The following is a 16967-nucleotide window of genomic DNA, read 5'->3' on the forward strand; positions in this document are numbered from 1 at the left end:
ATGTAGCACCATGACTCGGGGTATTTCATGCGTTCAGTCAGCTTTGCCAAAAAATTAAGCTTGTGAAACGTAGTAAGTGCACCTTATTTCATGCATCAGTTGCAATAACTGTTTCCTTTCGTTACATTTCTGTATTTCTGCTGCACTAAAAATATCTCCATGGGAGATAAGAGAAGTGCTAGAACAACCAGATGGCACTTGCTTATATTTATAACATTCATGTCTGGTGATAAACTATACGTAATATAATAAAATATTAAGAAATGCCAGCACTTTAGTGAGGAATAGAGGTTTAAAACTAATTTTTTGAGCTTATATAGTGATCTCAGCTAATGCTTTAAGACATTAAGCTGGACAATGCTATATGTTGCCTTTAACTTGCAAAATGTTGGCCTTGTGTAAACTGCAACCTAAGTCCCCGATTCTAGGTATATTCACACATACACATTAACTGTTGGCATAAAAATAGTTCCATTATTACAAAAGTATCTTTTTCAGAATCAAGGTTTATTCAAGCCTATTTACCCTTCTACCTTACCCTCGTGCAGCTAAGAATGTTTACCAAATAATCTCCCTTTGCACCTTGGTTCTGTTCCTGTATTGGTTAAAGTACTTCCTTTGTATGCTGTGAGATTTTATTTTTTCACCCTCCTCTAGGAGATTTTCACATATAAATTAAAAGACACAATGAATTCTTTGGCTTCACTTATGAAGGAAAGACTACCCAAAACCAACACCAGACCTGGCTGAAGGGATCTCAGACCCTCAGCCACCGCAAAAAAAAAACCTTTTGTCACTGCCCTCTGGAAAGGTAAGAAGTAACTCCATCAACACTTTCACTCTCAAAACTAGTAATACCTAGAGTTCGTTTGACTAATGGGGCAATACCTCTAATGCTGGCATTTACACCTGAGCCTGTTATTCTTTCATAGTTAAAGGAACTCATGTCCAGAGAATTAATCTCATCAGAAACTTGTATCAGATAAACTACACACTAAAAGGCACTTTTTTCTCTATTTGCTCTAAAAAGAGCTCTAGGTGACCAACACAGTGTCTACAGTATAACATCTAAAGGCAAGTAAGATACCCAACATTTGGTTTCCTGTGCCAAACTTCCAACTGCTGAAGTATGTTATATGCCTTTTTCTTGCAAGACCGAGGACCCCGTTAAAAGATTTGTCCTTCATGAAAATATTTGCTCACTGTTACTGTGTTTAAACACAAAGACCATTAGGGTTCCTGTAGTTCTGGAAAACAATCTGGTGTTCATTGCCATAAACCCATTCCAGTTTTGTCAGCACTTCCTCTGGGCTTTAGTACTACACAGACCACCCTCTGGAACAACTTGCTGTTAGTGGCCATACCAGGATCATACAGCGAAATCATAGAACTTCCCAAATCTTACCTGAAATTCCTCAGGTTATATTAATTAAATTATCCCTTTTGACTTCTGCAGTGCTCTGGGAGTGTATGCTTAGCTACAAACACATTAGGTAGGATTCCAAGTCTTTTTCAGAGCTACTGTCTTGCAGTAAATTCCTTGTTGCTGTAAATATTTTGCATTTTCACACCTAGATGTGATTTCCAGTGAAGTGGTTCAGCTATACCTCACAGAAACACTGAGATACTGACACGGTTTAGACCTCTGTAAGGTTCAGCAAATGATGCCACATCCATTCTTTTCTTCCCTCTTTATTTTCTACAGTATCCTCTGTCCACTCCTCTTCAACCCTTGCCTTGAGTCTACCAACTCAACTCTATCTCCTCCACTCCTGCTTGAACTGCTGCTCTCTTCACATGCAATGAAGTTAACACTTTCCCATTTAAGTGGGATAATTTTCCACCCTCATTGCGCTCCCATTTCTCCTTTTACCTCTCACCTATCCAAAAGATCGTTTTCAAATGCTATCTGTGAGCTTTTCCTCATTTCAAGCTCTGATCAGCTCGAAATCCACCTGAAGCACTTTACTCAAAACAGCTCTCAGAAAATCGCTAATGATCTGTTTCCAACCGGAGCTCAAAGCCAATGCTCCTCTAATCCCCTTTGACACTGCTACCTGCTTGCTACGTCAAAGGGCCTTTTTCTTCGTTTCCACTACCTTGACGACAACTGCCTATTTACAGCAGCCAAAACATTTTAATTCTTCCTCGATGCTCCTCATGGAACACCTGCGGTCCCCAGCAGAAGAAGGGTTTTGGCAGAGGCAGTGAGGAGCCTCGGAAGGGCTCCAAACCGGGTGATTTTCCTGCTGCCTTTCCCCCAGGCCTCCCTCACGGAGAGTCCGGGGAAGGACGAGGAAGCAGGGCCTGGCCGACACTAACGCCAGGAAGCCGACGGCACCGGGCGCCAGGGACCCAGCAGCCGCCGCCCTCCCGCCTCGGGGGCTGCGCGGGCGGCGGCGGCAGCAGCAGCAGCAGCTCCGCCCCGCTGCGGGGCTGGCAGAGGCGGCTCCGTTAGGCGCTGTGACGCCGGCGGCGCCGGAACACCTGGAGGGGTGGTGGAGGTGCCTCCAGCTCGGCCCTACCCTCCCGTTCGCAACGGGCAAGGTGAGTGCGGGAAGGGGGATCGCTGGACTCCGTACCGCATCCTGGCGGGGAAAACGGGCTCCGCCACCACCTGCTGCGGCCGGTGTCGGACAGCCGTGGTGGGCGCCGCCTCCTCCGCGGACTGTACGCCCGTCTCTTGGGGGGCCGGAGGCCGTGAGGCGGTCGGGCCTGAGGCGCTGGTGCCCGTCAGGGCTCGGCGGTGGGTGTAGCCGGAGCTGGACATGTCCAGGGCTGAAATTTCCGAGGCACAAGATGGCATCTGCCCCTCTTTTTTGCCTTGCGTCCCCCCTCCCGCCGTGCGGTTATCTCGCCATGATTATTGCATTTATCCGTTTCTGCCTCCCGTACATCCTCTTTGGCGCCATGCCCGCTGGAAGCGGGGAGGTTGGAGAGGAAAACGGCCGTTTCTCCTCAGCGGTTTCCGGCTCGGCTCCGGCCTGAGGCGCAGGTTGTCCGGCTCCCGCAGGGGCCGTTCGCCAGGGCGCGGCCCTCGTGTGTACCTGAGGGCTTCGAGCCGGCCAATGAGAGGAGCGGCAGGGTGCCTGTGATAATGTCGTGTCACTTAACCAACGCAGGCATCGAGGCGTTAGGAGCTGATGGGAATGGGTGTTAAAAACCCCCAAACTTCACGTTTAAAGGTTATATTTGTTGAAATGGTTGATTTTAGTAATTGGATTTGTTCTGCATTAGTCTACCTGGTACATGAATGTTGTTTACTTCCTGTAGTCGTTTAGAAGAAGAAATACCAAAAATTACTTGGCGCATCAGGTCGGTTTTTAGTAACAGAAAAGGATGAAGGGCACTGTGTTCTCCTAATTATCGGTATCACTGTGTGTATGCTCAGCACCAAATGTAAATAAGTCTCTTGTTCCATGCTGTTTTACTTAGTACTGATAGCTTCAAGGTCCTGCATGGACCCTCTAAAAATAGTAATTTAGGTTTACTTTAGTTCAAATGTGTAAATGTGAAACTGAATCGGGTAATCTTGAGGGTACATCCTTTAACCTTCCACCCTGAAGTTACATTGTATAGGTATTTTGGAAGCTTGGCATTAAGTTGTTCTTTTGTTTTGTTGTTTGTAATATTTTGTCCCTGCCTGCAAGCCTTGCTTTAAACCAAGGTGACCTTTTATTTCCAGGAAGCACCTGTTTGTTGGTTTTATGTTTGTTTATTTGTTTGTTTGGGTTTTTTCTTTGTGTTTTTTTTTTTTTTGCATTTTTTTGTGTTTATTTTGTTTTATTTGCTTGTTTCCCCATGTTTCTTTCTGTTATCTTCTTCCTTTCTGTTTCTGGATGGATGTTATTTAATTTGGGTCAGAAAGCAGCTATGGCTCTTGTTCCAGAGCAGACTTCTTGGAAATAAACTGGTTTCATGTTTTGCTCTAGCAAGGCTGTTGTTGCAAGGGAAAAACTGAACTGTGTTTGATCACTTTTCAGAATTGTTGGGCAGAGAAAAATGGAGTGCTGGGTTTTGGAGTCTTCAGTGCTGTCTGCATTTGGTTGTGGTCTTTCATCTGTTTTTTCTGGCAATCCATTCTTTTCCCCCTTTGTCTATCCAGGCTTCCTGAGGAGTGAGTGGAAGTGCCACTTGACAGTGCTATCTACCTGGCACTGGTCTAGGAGTTGCAGTTCTTAGTGGTACTTAGCATGAAGTCCAGGAGCACCTCATTTAGACATTTTATTTTCTTTTTATACTGCTGTTTGAATAAGGTAGCCTATTGGTTTACACTGAGTAACTTAATAATTTAAGATGTATGTTAATAGCACTAAAGAAGGAATTTAGCATGAAGCCACAGAGATCATCCTTTGAGTAGTAAACTGCCATAACTGGTAAAACCAGTCACATTTTTCCCACGCCAAGCTCTACTGGAAGATGATGTGGCACTTAAATGCTGCCAAACCTTGGTCTGAGTTTATAAAGTTGTTTTTACTGTCACAGCTTCATAGGTGAAGCATTGTTATCTCCAGAAAGTTCAAACCCTCTACTCAAAAAGAGTTAGATGTTGGTATTCTTCTAGAATAGAATTTGCCTTCTTCTTAACTGTGAAAGAATTAAGTGCCTTTTGTATGTCAATTTCTTCCATTGTGTTTATGGGAACTGAGATTCAAAATGCAGGTTACTGAACATTTGCAGGTTCAAGAAGACCAGTTATGACTGAATGAAGGGAAATATTTCTTTTACCGTTTTTCATTCCCTTTTTCTCTCTCCCCTCCTCTCCTGCCCTGATTATATTATTGGGGTGTGGAGGCGAAGTAGAATTTCTGTTGAACCCTACCACAGGGTCTTCTCCCCCTTAGCAGAGTTTCAAACCCACCCATCTTGCCAGTTCTCTGTAATCTATGCTCTCTACAGGGCTGCTAAATTGTCTGATGAATTCCCAAGTAACCTTTTTCTGGAAGAAATGAATAATAACAGCTCTTTTCACTCTTCAACTAGTGTTGAAAGCTGTTGGTATGAGTTGGCAGAAAAAAATGTGCTAACGTCTCAGCTAAACTAGAAGTCGAGAAATGTCCTCAAAGTCTCTTTTAAGACTTTTTGAAAAATCTTCTCCAACAGTGTTGCTCTGAAGGAGTTGATTCTTGATTTTTTTTGCGCTTCTCAAGCATAAAATCACTCTAAATACAAAATTATGCCACGTGATGCAGAAGCATTAAAAATACAAAAGCCTGGAGAGTGAAGAATGTTAAGTAAAGAACCAGGCAATCAAGAACAATAGAAACAGATGACCTTTTAGGAGTTGCTAGTAGTAATAGCATGAGAGTAGTTTTTTCCTGTGGCTATAATTAACCATGGCAAACCCAGGGGCATTTTGACCAGTTACACAATTGTTTATGTCAGCCTTGGGATCTGTCTGTTCTGGGCCACTGAAACAGTACTGTGGTCCATCTTGCATCGCTTTATAGGGATCACTGCTGCTCTAGAGACAGTCAGCTGGTGTGCCAGGATCTGACAACAGTAATGCAACAGTTGAGTGGCCTATGCAGCTATCAAGAATATACAGTCTGCATTGATCGCGGTGTTTACTCAAAGGGCGGTGAAAGAACATCACCCTATATTGTTGTTGCTGGGTATGCTAAAACTGTTTTATTAATCTGATCTCTTATCTATGGATATAAAATGATCTCCCGAGGGAATCTAGTGAAAATTCTTTTCCTCTCTTCCTTCCCCCTGCATTGTCCCCCTCAGGGTATAATGGCATTGCTTCCCAGCTACTGCATGGATAAAAAGGGAGGAGGGAGGCAAAAACTTGAGTGTTGACTGTGTCAGCAGATAGGGTGTCTAAATAAGAGAGACATTAGTTTGAACTTCTAAAACCGTATTTGTTCATACATGTGAAAAGAATTTCATGATTCTTTTTCATACATCCACTGCTTTTCTCACAGGTTCTACAAATGGAAGGATTCCTAAGGTTAAGACTCTAGACAGATTACAGGTAGAATGTGTCACAAAGCCCATTTTCATATTGTCTTTTATAACTTATGCACAGCAGGTGTTCCATATGGCATTTTCTTTAGTAGTTTTCAGCTACTAAGTTTAAAAATACTGTTTTTTAAACTAAGAGAACAAATGTGTGTTACAAAACAATTTGGTAGTCATTTCAGAGATATGAAACAAGTCTGCATATAGAATGAGATTAAATGCTGGATTGCATATATCCCCAGCATTGCTCATTTGTAGAGTGAGGTTGGACCTGCCACTCAACGACTTATTGTTCAATAAAAGTCACACAGTACTCTACGATACTTACCTGGTTCTTTCCAAAGGACATGCACTTAGTGTTCTTCACAAACATGAGAGGAATACTAGGTGTCAAGTAAAAGATGCTATGTGAGGGCAAAAACTGATACTGTGTGCTGTTTGTATATTATTTCACAATAATCAGCTGAAAAATCAGTATAACCTGAAAAAGGAATTTAAAAATAATTTTATGTATAATTCAATATCTGTGTCTTTATGTAAATGATGAAGCACATGCAAATTAACTTACCTAGAAAAGGCTATTGTTTGCTCATCAATCTTCTAACTATGAGCCTACCAGCATTTCTTTGAAATATTTTGTTCTGAGAATACATGTACTGTGTAGTGACTGCATGTGCCATTCTTATCAGAGGTTTTGTGATAAACCGCTGGGTTTAGGAATTTGTTATTCAACTTTTCTAAAATCAAACAAACAAACCAACCCAGCTTCAAGTGTTATTCCAATACATGTTATGCTCTAGGAAGGAGATGACTTATGGCTGTAAGTTTGACTTAATAGTTTTTGGAATAATATGACAGACATAGAGCACTGAATAGGCACAAAATTGGTTTTTAGAGAGGAATGTTAATGGCTGACTTGGTCTTTGCACTTTGTGGAAGCAAAACCAGTTTTTTAAAAAAAATGGTGACATTGTGCCTGATTTTTGTGTGTGTGTGTGTTGGTTAAAACTTACCTCTAACCACTTGAGTGCTGAAAATTAGTGCATTTCAGATTAAGTTCTAGGTATAAGTGAGCAATAAATTTCCAATATACAAATTTTCTCTGTTTATCTGCTACTGTCTTCTATTAACTTGTACGTATCAGAGCTGGGAATAGAAATAAAAGACTAAATGACAGCATAAGAAACGGGGCCCTGGATATCATTCTCTGTTTAGACTACACCAGGAAATTAAGCAGAACTATTTCCTGTGTTAATTGTGTATTCTGAAACATTAGAAGAATGATAATTGTTTTTGGAATGAAGTAACTTAACAGTACTCTCTGCAGTAGCTCTTCGTCATCTGCCCTGCAAAGAGAGTATGAGGGGTCAGTGTAAAATTCAGTGAAAGACGGTTCATTGTATACTTAATGTCAGTAGCAGTAGTAGTGATTTTGTTGGATACACTGTTTGCAGACAGGTTTCCGGGTAGCACTGTAAAATGACAAAAGAAGATCCAAAACATCCAGATTTTTTCATACCTTGTTCATGGTTTCTAATGGTTCAAGTCTTTAATCACACAGCCATAGTCATTTAAGATACCTGCTTGTATTACTGTGGTTTGTTAACACAATTTACTAGCTTGAAAAAGAAGGGAAAAGGAGTGTTAGATTGGCTCAAATTACCTCCTTGGAAAACAAAGTCCAATTTCTCTGACACTTCTGATGTTTTTGAGTACATGGTTGGGGTTTTTCTGCATGTTGAATTTAGGTTTTAATTATTTTTCTTTTATCCTTTGAATGATCAAGACAAATGAGTAAGTGGAATGGAACAAATTATTTTTTTCTGGGATATCTCTTAAACCTTGATAGAGGGGAGATGGAAATGGAATAAATTGTATATAGAAATATTAGTTCCAGAAGTGCTTGCAGTGAAAGAAAAAATTGGTTCCAGTGAGCTTACAGATGTGTCTGTGTCCCAAGCACAATGTGTTACTGAGTGTGCTGCTGAATCTTTTTTCCCCAGTAATTCAACAGACCACCTTGAAATCCCAGTTCTAAGAGGAGTAGAGAAGTGCTCTTACTGCATCATTTAGCCATCCAGTTCAGGTGCTTCATGCAGAAACTGTAATTTCTGTGTGCTCAGTGTTGAGGCTGTGGTTTAGGGGCTCAGACTTGCTCTTTGGAGGTTCTATTCACTATCTGTACAGGGGCTTATTATTGAGAGACTTATATGGAAATTTAGGCATCACAGTAGATAATTGGGGGTCAAACAGCATAATTTGTTTCCTCCTCAGCACCTACCAGGTGTATGAATATAGCAGGGGTTCCTCTCTGTATAACAGATGCTGTTTTGCTCTATGCTGGTTTTAAGAACATGTGAAGCTATTTCTAGATGTCAGCTCCTGAAATAGGTTGAAAGAGTGATTCTGTTGATACAACCCCTTTTATAAGATTGTGGTATTTCTTCTTCTGAGTAGTTGTGGATAATCTGTAACATATATGCTTCTGAGGATAAGTAGCAAAGCTGTGAATTTGTTTGAGACAAAGAAACAGACCAAAAGTAGAAGGAAGTTCTGCACAGCACTTGCTGACTAATTCTGCAAACTTTTGGAATTAATAAAAAATTGAATTGCATCAGTGAGGAGGCTAACTAAATGAAAATCCTGGATTTAAAGCTCAGTGTTGGGATTAGAACATCAAGGATGAACCTCAAGAGCTTTAGAGGAAAAATTAAATCTCATCATTTTTCTTACTGATAAACATTAGCTTACTGATATAACTTAAATTTTAGCTGAATTACAGTAGTTGCTGTTCATGTGATTAATAGTAGGAATACTTGTAAATCTATATACAATCTTGATGTTGAACGCCTATATAGGCCCAGACTTTGCTCTTTCTGCTTTCTCAATATGCATAATTCAGATCAATAGGCTGCTCTATTCACTTTTGTTTGGGAAAAGCAAAGTAGAACACAATTTGAAGATCCTAGTCTGTGTGTTTGTAGACAGACCAGAGAAAATATAACTCTGCCCTGCCTAATCGTCATCTTGCAGTGAGACTGCTTCTTGTTCTGGAGGGCCATTTACTAGATTCAGTTTGATCACAGCTTCCCGTGAGCAGAGTGGGGGAGATAGGTTGTCAGTCAATAGCTATTGAAGGCACAGATGGCATTGATTCCCTCACCTAAGCACATTTTCTTCCCTTCAGAGTATTTTACATAAATTAAGCTATCACTTTTAACTTCTACAGATAGAACTGCTTAAAATTCTTCTTATTTTTTGTACTTGGTACCACTGTACTATTACTGCATTCATTGTTTCTTGGAAGATCAGTCATTTTAATAAAACTGTTATATTAAGTAAAACAGCTGCAATACATGATTGTGCCATATTTGAAGTTATAAGTTGCAGGGGTTTAGGGTGCAGAGAGTGTGGGGTTTGAAGAACCAGAGAACATATTAGCTGCTTTGAAAGGACAGTCAACTGGGAGTGCAGTGCTACCAGTTAAAGTGTAGACTGTATTTCACATTACTTTCACATAGAAGTTGCTGAATTGGGCTCTGCCTCTCGTTCTGTTCCCTTGTCTTGTTTCTGGATACATCTCAAAAGAACATGTTGTTCAATACTGCCTCCCTACATAACTATCTAGGTCATCTTGGGTTGTTAAACTTGATCTGTAGATCAGCATTTATAACATTTTTGCAAATATTTCAGTTCATCTCTTGGTTCTGAGAAGTTGTGATTAGATCAACACTTTTCAGATACAGTCTTCACAGTTGAATTGATTCCTGTTTGCTGTCTCTGCTTCCTGCTTTCGTCTGTAAGATCTGTTAGCTAAGGTAAGAGCACAGAAGAGCAGTGTAACCAATGCTCAGTCAAGGAGAGGTATTTGAATTAGGATCTGAGCTTCAGATCTTAAGATATGAATTTCACCTCACTAGATGATACTTCTTACATTTACACTTATTGGAAAAGAAAAAGTATCTGCATGAGATTGAGAATATGCAGTTCTGTATATTCAGTTTAGCTGCTGGAGAGAAGGCGTTCATACCATGTTATAAATAATCTTCAGATACCATTTGTATAAAGTTGTTCAGATTTGGGAAACTTGACAACTTACGATGCAAAAGTATAATATAATGAAGCTAAAAAAGAGAAGCGAGAAGCAAGCATGTACAAATGTTGTACAGAACATGAGCTGGAAGGTAAGCCTAGGGTATGCTGGAGTTTAAATCACTCAAAACACAATGAAAGCATTTTTGTGTTGGCACAGCAGAATGTAGATGGTGTACTCAAATGGTCTTGGAGACTATAAAGAGTCAGAGGATTTTCCATAGAAACAGAAATGCTACTTGCTAATGACAGCATCCTCCATCAAGTTTCATTCCAGCATCATGGCTAATAAAATATCTTAATAGGGACATAAGGTGATGCACTATGCCAGAAATTTGTTCTGTGTTCATTCCAGCTATTTTGTCTTCTGGTGGAAATTGTGAGTAAATAGCCTTACAACCCAGATAAGCTCTGCCACAGATGCAGAGCTGCCATAGTTGGTTGTTTGCAGGACCATCGTGGTTCCAGCCCATTGTGTTAGCACTGCCTGGATGCAGCTGTATGGCTTCTGAAGCCAGGCTGAATCTAGAAACAGTTGGTCTGTACTTCACAGTGTCCAGGCTGATGGGCTGTGCTGGTCCTCTCTGGAGTCAGTCTGCAAACAGGGATGTTTGTGGGACATGATGGCTTCCTGGTAGCTCCTCAGAGGGCCTGTTGGGGATTTTCAAGGTTTCAGCAGGGGTTGTGAACCCAGCTGGTTCTGTGTGGGATGGATGCATCACTGTGATCCCTTGAGTTCTGGGCAGACTTGTTATGAATAGGGCCAGCTCAGATTTAATGCTGAAACTGAGATAGTATCTGCCTGCCTCAAAAAACCCTGGGAAGTACTTGCAAAATCACTGAAGCCCTGTGTGGACTTCTTCAGGATGCCTCAGATGCAGCACTGTGCAGCAGTAAATGTGGATTTGTGAACAGTCAGCTATTAACAGCATGCTAGGGAAAGCAGCACTATAGAGCACCTATGTTTGCTTTCCTCCCCTATCTAAAGTATCCCTGCCTTTTGTTTACCAAGATAAAGGTGGTCTGTCATGGAGATCACAAGTGTTGTGTAATGTTGTGTAATTCTTCATCATCAAAGATAATGGGAACTTTCTGATAAAAATGCTTCTGATGGGGTGGTGAATGCTATTTTTATTTTATTTTTAATTGGTGTCAGTGTATTATTATTTATCATAACTTTTTTGGGGTTTTGTGGGTTTGTTTTTTTTTTTGTTTGTTTTAATACACTGGGAAGATAAAAAAGTCTCTTATGTCACCTCCTTCTGGCAAATTAAGCTTGTTTTATATATAAAGCTCTATGACAGTATAGGTTACTTTTGACTGCAGTTTTGGGGGAAGGTATTGTTGGACTGTACTTAGTGTCATATGCTTCCATTGTAGTCAGCTTTGGCAAAGAGCAACCCTCTTGTTACTTCTGTTTGGGACATTTATGTCTTTATCTTTGAAAGCATGATAGAGTTCAAAACCTAAAGTAGTCAAAGGTCATGTGCTCATTCTTTGTTCTCTGCAACCTCATGGCCACCATTTCACAAACATAAGGATTCTTTGTTATGAAATGTTCCTTTTAATTCCTAGATACTTCCATGGGCTATTTCCAGTCCCCTTTTATTAGCGTCTCTCACTTTTTGTGGCTAGACTTAGACTTTGGGATTTCTTTAAAAAAAGATCTCACTGCTTTCAGCTATCCCAGATACTTTTAATAATAATCTCATTTGTTACATTGAACCAGTATCTTAACTCTCTTTGCTTCCTGGGCTTGGAATAGACAGTAACAACATATGAAGTTAGAGAATTATGGCCCCGTTAAATGAGTGCAGGGACAATTCACATTGCACATGTAGCAAAATCTGAAGAATGAAAACTGTTTGTTAAGTTTCAGCTATGAATGAAGATAAACAGTATGACCAACAGGTGAAAATATTGTAGGTAATTCTTAAGAAGAAAACATCTGCACTTTTTTTTATCTTGTGTGTGTGTAGCTTCACATGCAGACGCACGCACACACAGTTGATGCAGTGTTATTCCTCTGCCCATTTACACTGTTCTTGTGGAAAGTCTGTGTTAAACCAGTGGCAGCAGCAAATTTGCTGCTCTCCAGTCTCATCTTGATTTACATTATACAAATTTTCACAGAATCACTGCTGTTGACCTTTGTGTTCCTTGCTAGTTTCAGCCCCAGCATGGCTTTGGCTTTCCTAACTCCACCCATGCATACTTTTGCATTCTCCTGCATAACTTGTCTCTACCTCCATCTTCTACACACATGAGTTTTGCATTCAAGTTCATTAAAATTAATCTATTCTGGCCTTCTGCCACAGGTGCTCAACTTTCTGCCCATACAAATGGGCTGTGCATGTGCTTTGAGGAAGTTGACCTCAAAGATCCCACAGTTCTGAGCTCCTCCTGAAAATCCAGTTAAGGATATGACCTATCTAGTAAGCGTGGATGTTTCTTAAAAATAAAATCCTAACATGACAAGCTAAAAGTTGATACATTTGCAGCAGAACTTTTCTACAACCACGAGAATTCTTGTGGTAGCATATCAGCTACATACAGCTCCTTTATTATGTTTCTCTAATTTCATTCCTGATTTTAATGTCTACGTTAATATATACTGTTTCCATTTCAGCAGGGCTTAAGTGTGATGCTGAAACATGCATTATGAATTGGTTTACAGTGCTGCAAATATACAAGTTTATCTAACTTGAAATAAGGTCTGTGTGAATGGAAATTGTTAGGGTTACCATTGAGATCAGTGGGACCTAAAGCAAATGCATATTTATGGTCTAAATTAACAGCTAAAGAATGGCATAACAGTAGTGCATATCTAGGTTTTCCAGCGTGTTAATCACATTGAAAGGTGAAACTCAGCTGGAATGGTGGGATCCAGGAACATCAATGGGAATCATAGGTGAACACTGCAAACCTTATCAAAAGTCATCTGGTTCGTTTTTGAGCAATCACAGTTCTGTTTTCCCAATTCTAGTGCTTACTAAGCTGTCTTTGTACAAACTGAATTCTCATTTAAGACCAAAATCTACCTCTGTTTTGGAAATAAAATGGACGCAGGGACTGAGCTGCTGCTTGTTCCCGCTGTTTAATTGCTGCAGTCTTCCTGGCATAGTTTTTATCTGTATCACCTAGAACTTTATAGGGCCCTTCTCTCTCCTGGCATGTTTTGGGGGATACCACATGCCAGGAGCCATTCCCAACAGGTAGTGTAGGTAAGGCTCCACTTTTGTTTCCTTCCACCGTAATCAGCCATACAGCACTATGCCAGCAGGTCATGTAGCCTCAAACACCCCAAATGCCATAATGCCTCACAGCAGGAAGGATTGCATACCCTTATTTTCATACCATGAAAACACTGGCCTAATAGCTCTCATACAGTCCTCATTTTGAAGTAAAAAAAAAAAATCTCTACAAATATTGTATTAAAGGCATAGGGGTGTTATATAGAACTCAGTGGAATATAACTAAGAAGATCCCAGCATCAAAATATAAGGTCAAACTTTTTTTTAGGGACATTGGCTTCCAGGAGAGACAGGTGGACACATACAATGTGTGAGGTTAGTGCCTTAGGCCTGTTCCCCGTGATGGTCATTTACACTTTGTTTCACATAATGTGTGTGTTTTTCCATCTAGGCTGTTCCTTGCTTCCTGTCAAACCAAGCGTGCTGCTGACTGAGTCATGGCTGTGTATACAAGCTAAATCCTGTCTTCTTATCTCACTTGCACTCACCCACAGTTGACTTAAGGAGGACCAGTATTAAACCAGTGAAGTCAAGCAGAATGGTGGTAGAAAAACAGAGTTAATGTTGCCTGTGCCTTATGGCTTTAGAAACTATACAGCAAAGCCATGACTGATGCTGTCCATTCTGTGTATTGCCTGACTCAGTGGTGCTATAATGCAAACGACAAACTGAAACAGTTCTTTCTTCCTCTTTTGTTGTGTAGCTCTTGGCCTTTAAGTTCTGCTCTGAAGGCAGTTACCAGTTTTCTCGTGGTTTCTCTGGCAGTTCTTAGGAGCACTTCACAAATCCCAGTTCAGGAAGATTTTCTGCTCTGATATAATCGTGCAGAATCTCGTGGAACTTTGCCAGGAAGTTTCACAGGTGCCGACAGCAGAGAGATTAGAATCAGAAATCTTCGCCTCCATTTGCCTCCAAGTGGAAGTGCATGTGCTCAGTTGCAGGAAGCCCTCTGGTGGTTCACGTTCCTTTGTTTCTGTTCGTGCAATCTGTTCCAGACCCTTTGCCACTCCATTGCTAACCACGCTGTCTGCAAGCAGCACCATGCTAGATGCTTCCAGTGTCACGCTTCCCTGTTGCAGACCCTTTTCCCTCTCATCCAGATGAGTGCCCAAGCTCCGTTTCAGCACTGTTACCTTCGTAGCTACTTTTTCCATTCCTACTTTCTCAATCAGCTTCACATCTTAGTTCAGCATGTTGGTGTGTTCATACTGTGCCTTGTCTTATCAAAGGCCATTTCTCAGCAGCACCATCTGACCAGCTTCTTTTTGGTATCAGCTATGATCATGCTGCAGTGCTTCCATTTCCGTGCTGGCTGTATGCTGGAGAATAGAGTTCTCTCTGAAAGCAGCAGAGGAAAAGCCAGTTGCTCATTGTTTATAAGGAATGTCTGGCTTCACTTACAAATTTGGCCTGGAAGGAGTGTGTACAGTTACTGTTGGGAAGTGATGTGCGTGCCATCTAGTCAGCTCGTAGTGGGAGACTTGAGTATCCAAGCTTGGAGATATTAACTTCTAAAATCTGAAGTCCAAATGCATACAAGTGTCTTCAGGAACTGTGGTGTCCCTCATTGAAAAAACACCTGGTGGTTAAATTTTGCATCCTTGCCTCAAGATGTGGTATAGCTAGTGTTTTCAAAACATAGATCAGTGGGACATGGGTGAAAAAAGTAGCTGAACTTTTTTTTTGTGGCTAAAACATTGGGAAAAAAACTTGACTGAGAAAGATGCCTTGCCTCATCAAAAAAATCACTGAATTTATGCCAGGTAAATTGGAAAATTTGCTAACATAATAATTGGCAACACCCATGACACCACTTAAATGTGTTTGTCATGGATTTAAGTGAGAATTCTGTGTTACGTGAAGAAGGCTACAGATTGAAAAGTTTTCTGTTGTAACATGGGAAACACAATGCTACAACACTGTCATTTTCTACATAAAAAGGTAAGGACCTTCTAGTGCCTAACTTGAACATTACATTTTAAAGATGTTTGTATTAATTGGTAATTTCTTATTTTATTTAAGTGTCTGAAGAAAACAAGGAACATGGAAGGTCATAAGTAGTAAGTACCTTGGTCATTTTTTTTCTTACTCTAAAGAGCTAATGGTGTTTGACACGCTGATTTGTCACAGCCTGAGTTTATCTCATGCAATATTCTGGCACTTAGTATTTATGTGAAGTCATTGGTAGACATTCTGTTTAAAAAGAATAAAAATAAAAGATGAAAGACTGCCAAAGAATGGAAAAACAAGTGAATTGAGTAGATAGAAAAATAACACATTACAGATTTCCTGTTTAATAGAAAGAACTATATGAACTGTCATATTTCAAGAGGTTTATCCATGGTTGTCAACTTCACAATAAAATACATCCTTCTTTTAGTTTCATGTTCTGATTGTTCAACAAAACCTAAATACATCCATGATTGCTTGACACAAAATCCATTTTAAAAAGTATTGACAAGTATCTACCAGTAAAAATTGCTGTCAAATACTTCAGTAATGGGATTATAAATCTTTTACAGTCTTAAGTATAAGAAGGAGCCATTAAATTCTCCAAATGAAATTAGAAGCTTAATTTGTGTATGTTTGTAAAAGGTTACTGTGGATTGGAACTAGATGATATTTAAAATCTGTTCCAACCCAAACCATGTTACAATTATATTCCTCTTATTCCTTCAATTGGTTTATCACTCTCCAATTCAGGAATTTATTAATGCCAGCATCGTTAATTTGGGGGGGATGTCATTTTAATAACTCATTTTTACTCCTTGCACTATGCCGCCAGAATTTCTAGTGACCCCAAGTGAGGTAGATATTGAGGCTGTTTGACATCAGATGAATTACACTGTTTTCTTCGGTTGACCACTGAACTATCGGTTATCTGTACAGCTGTAGCAAAAGTTAAAGCACACAGCTAGCCCGGCAGCTGAGGTCCTTACACTAGCTTGTGAGCAGTTTGATTTTTATTTTTTATTATTATTATTATTATTAAAGTAATGCTATTTTTATTAAACTCTCACATTCTATTCTCATATAATCCAGGAGGATCTTCTTGTAGAGGTTGTAGATTTTATTAAGTTACAGTATATGTCAGGTCAATATAGGCTTCACCTGACTTGATAGGCTGTCTGTTGTCAGAGCAGTTAAGGGTTTGTCTGTGTAGAATTTCACATGAAATATGGTATGGTTTGCATGTGTTGTTTATTTTGTTCTGTAGCACCAAAATATCCTTTAATTTTAATGAAATTAATAAATAAAACTTTTGAAACTAATGTTTGGGTAGAATTAAATAGGTAAATATCTTTGCTTTCAAAGTTTGGGGAAGAAGCAAAGAATTGTTGCATATAAGTGTGTTTTGAATTTTGTCCTTACTCACTTCCAGTTTCATTTCTTACCACATCTTTTGTTATTAAGCCACTGTGTCCTAAAACTGATTAAAAAATAACTAAAGGAAGTAACAAATTCCTGTGAGACAAATTTCCTTTCCAGTTTAAATTGTCACTAGTAACTATATAGAGAAGATTCGTTACCCTTTTGGGGAACATGTGTACCAATGGTTTGTTTCAGAATGGCCACAGTATTCACAGCAAGCAATACACACACACACATACACATGTATATGTGTGTGTATATATATATATATATATATATATA

The 16967-nt window shown here is 39.9% G+C and overlaps 1 protein-coding gene across 5 annotated transcripts in view; it reads left to right on the forward strand.

Moving 5' to 3' along the window:
• The first annotated feature begins 2373 nt into the window (after nucleotides 1–2373).
• The window catches only part of ICA1 (islet cell autoantigen 1), a 71328-nt gene continuing 56734 nt past the window's right edge, over nucleotides 2374–16967 (forward strand). For 2 of the 5 annotated variants that reach the window (XM_061469277.1, XM_061469279.1), the window contains exons 1-2: nucleotides 2415–2547; nucleotides 15336–15373. In XM_061469277.1, coding sequence (XP_061325261.1) covers nucleotides 15357–15373 — 17 coding nt within the window. In that variant the 5' untranslated portion in view covers nucleotides 2415–2547; nucleotides 15336–15356. Of the gene's footprint in view, nucleotides 2548–15335; nucleotides 15374–16967 lie in introns of all 5 variants that reach the window. The other 3 variants (XM_061469280.1, XM_061469281.1, XM_061469278.1) reach the window with 3 other exon arrangements.

This window comes from Pezoporus flaviventris, unplaced genomic scaffold (genome assembly GCF_033815535.1).
Source record: "Pezoporus flaviventris isolate CSIRO_AGI_PZ_B2104156 unplaced genomic scaffold, CSIRO_AGI_Pfla_v1 ptg000055l, whole genome shotgun sequence".
Taxonomy (NCBI): Eukaryota; Metazoa; Chordata; class Aves; order Psittaciformes; family Psittacidae; genus Pezoporus; species Pezoporus flaviventris.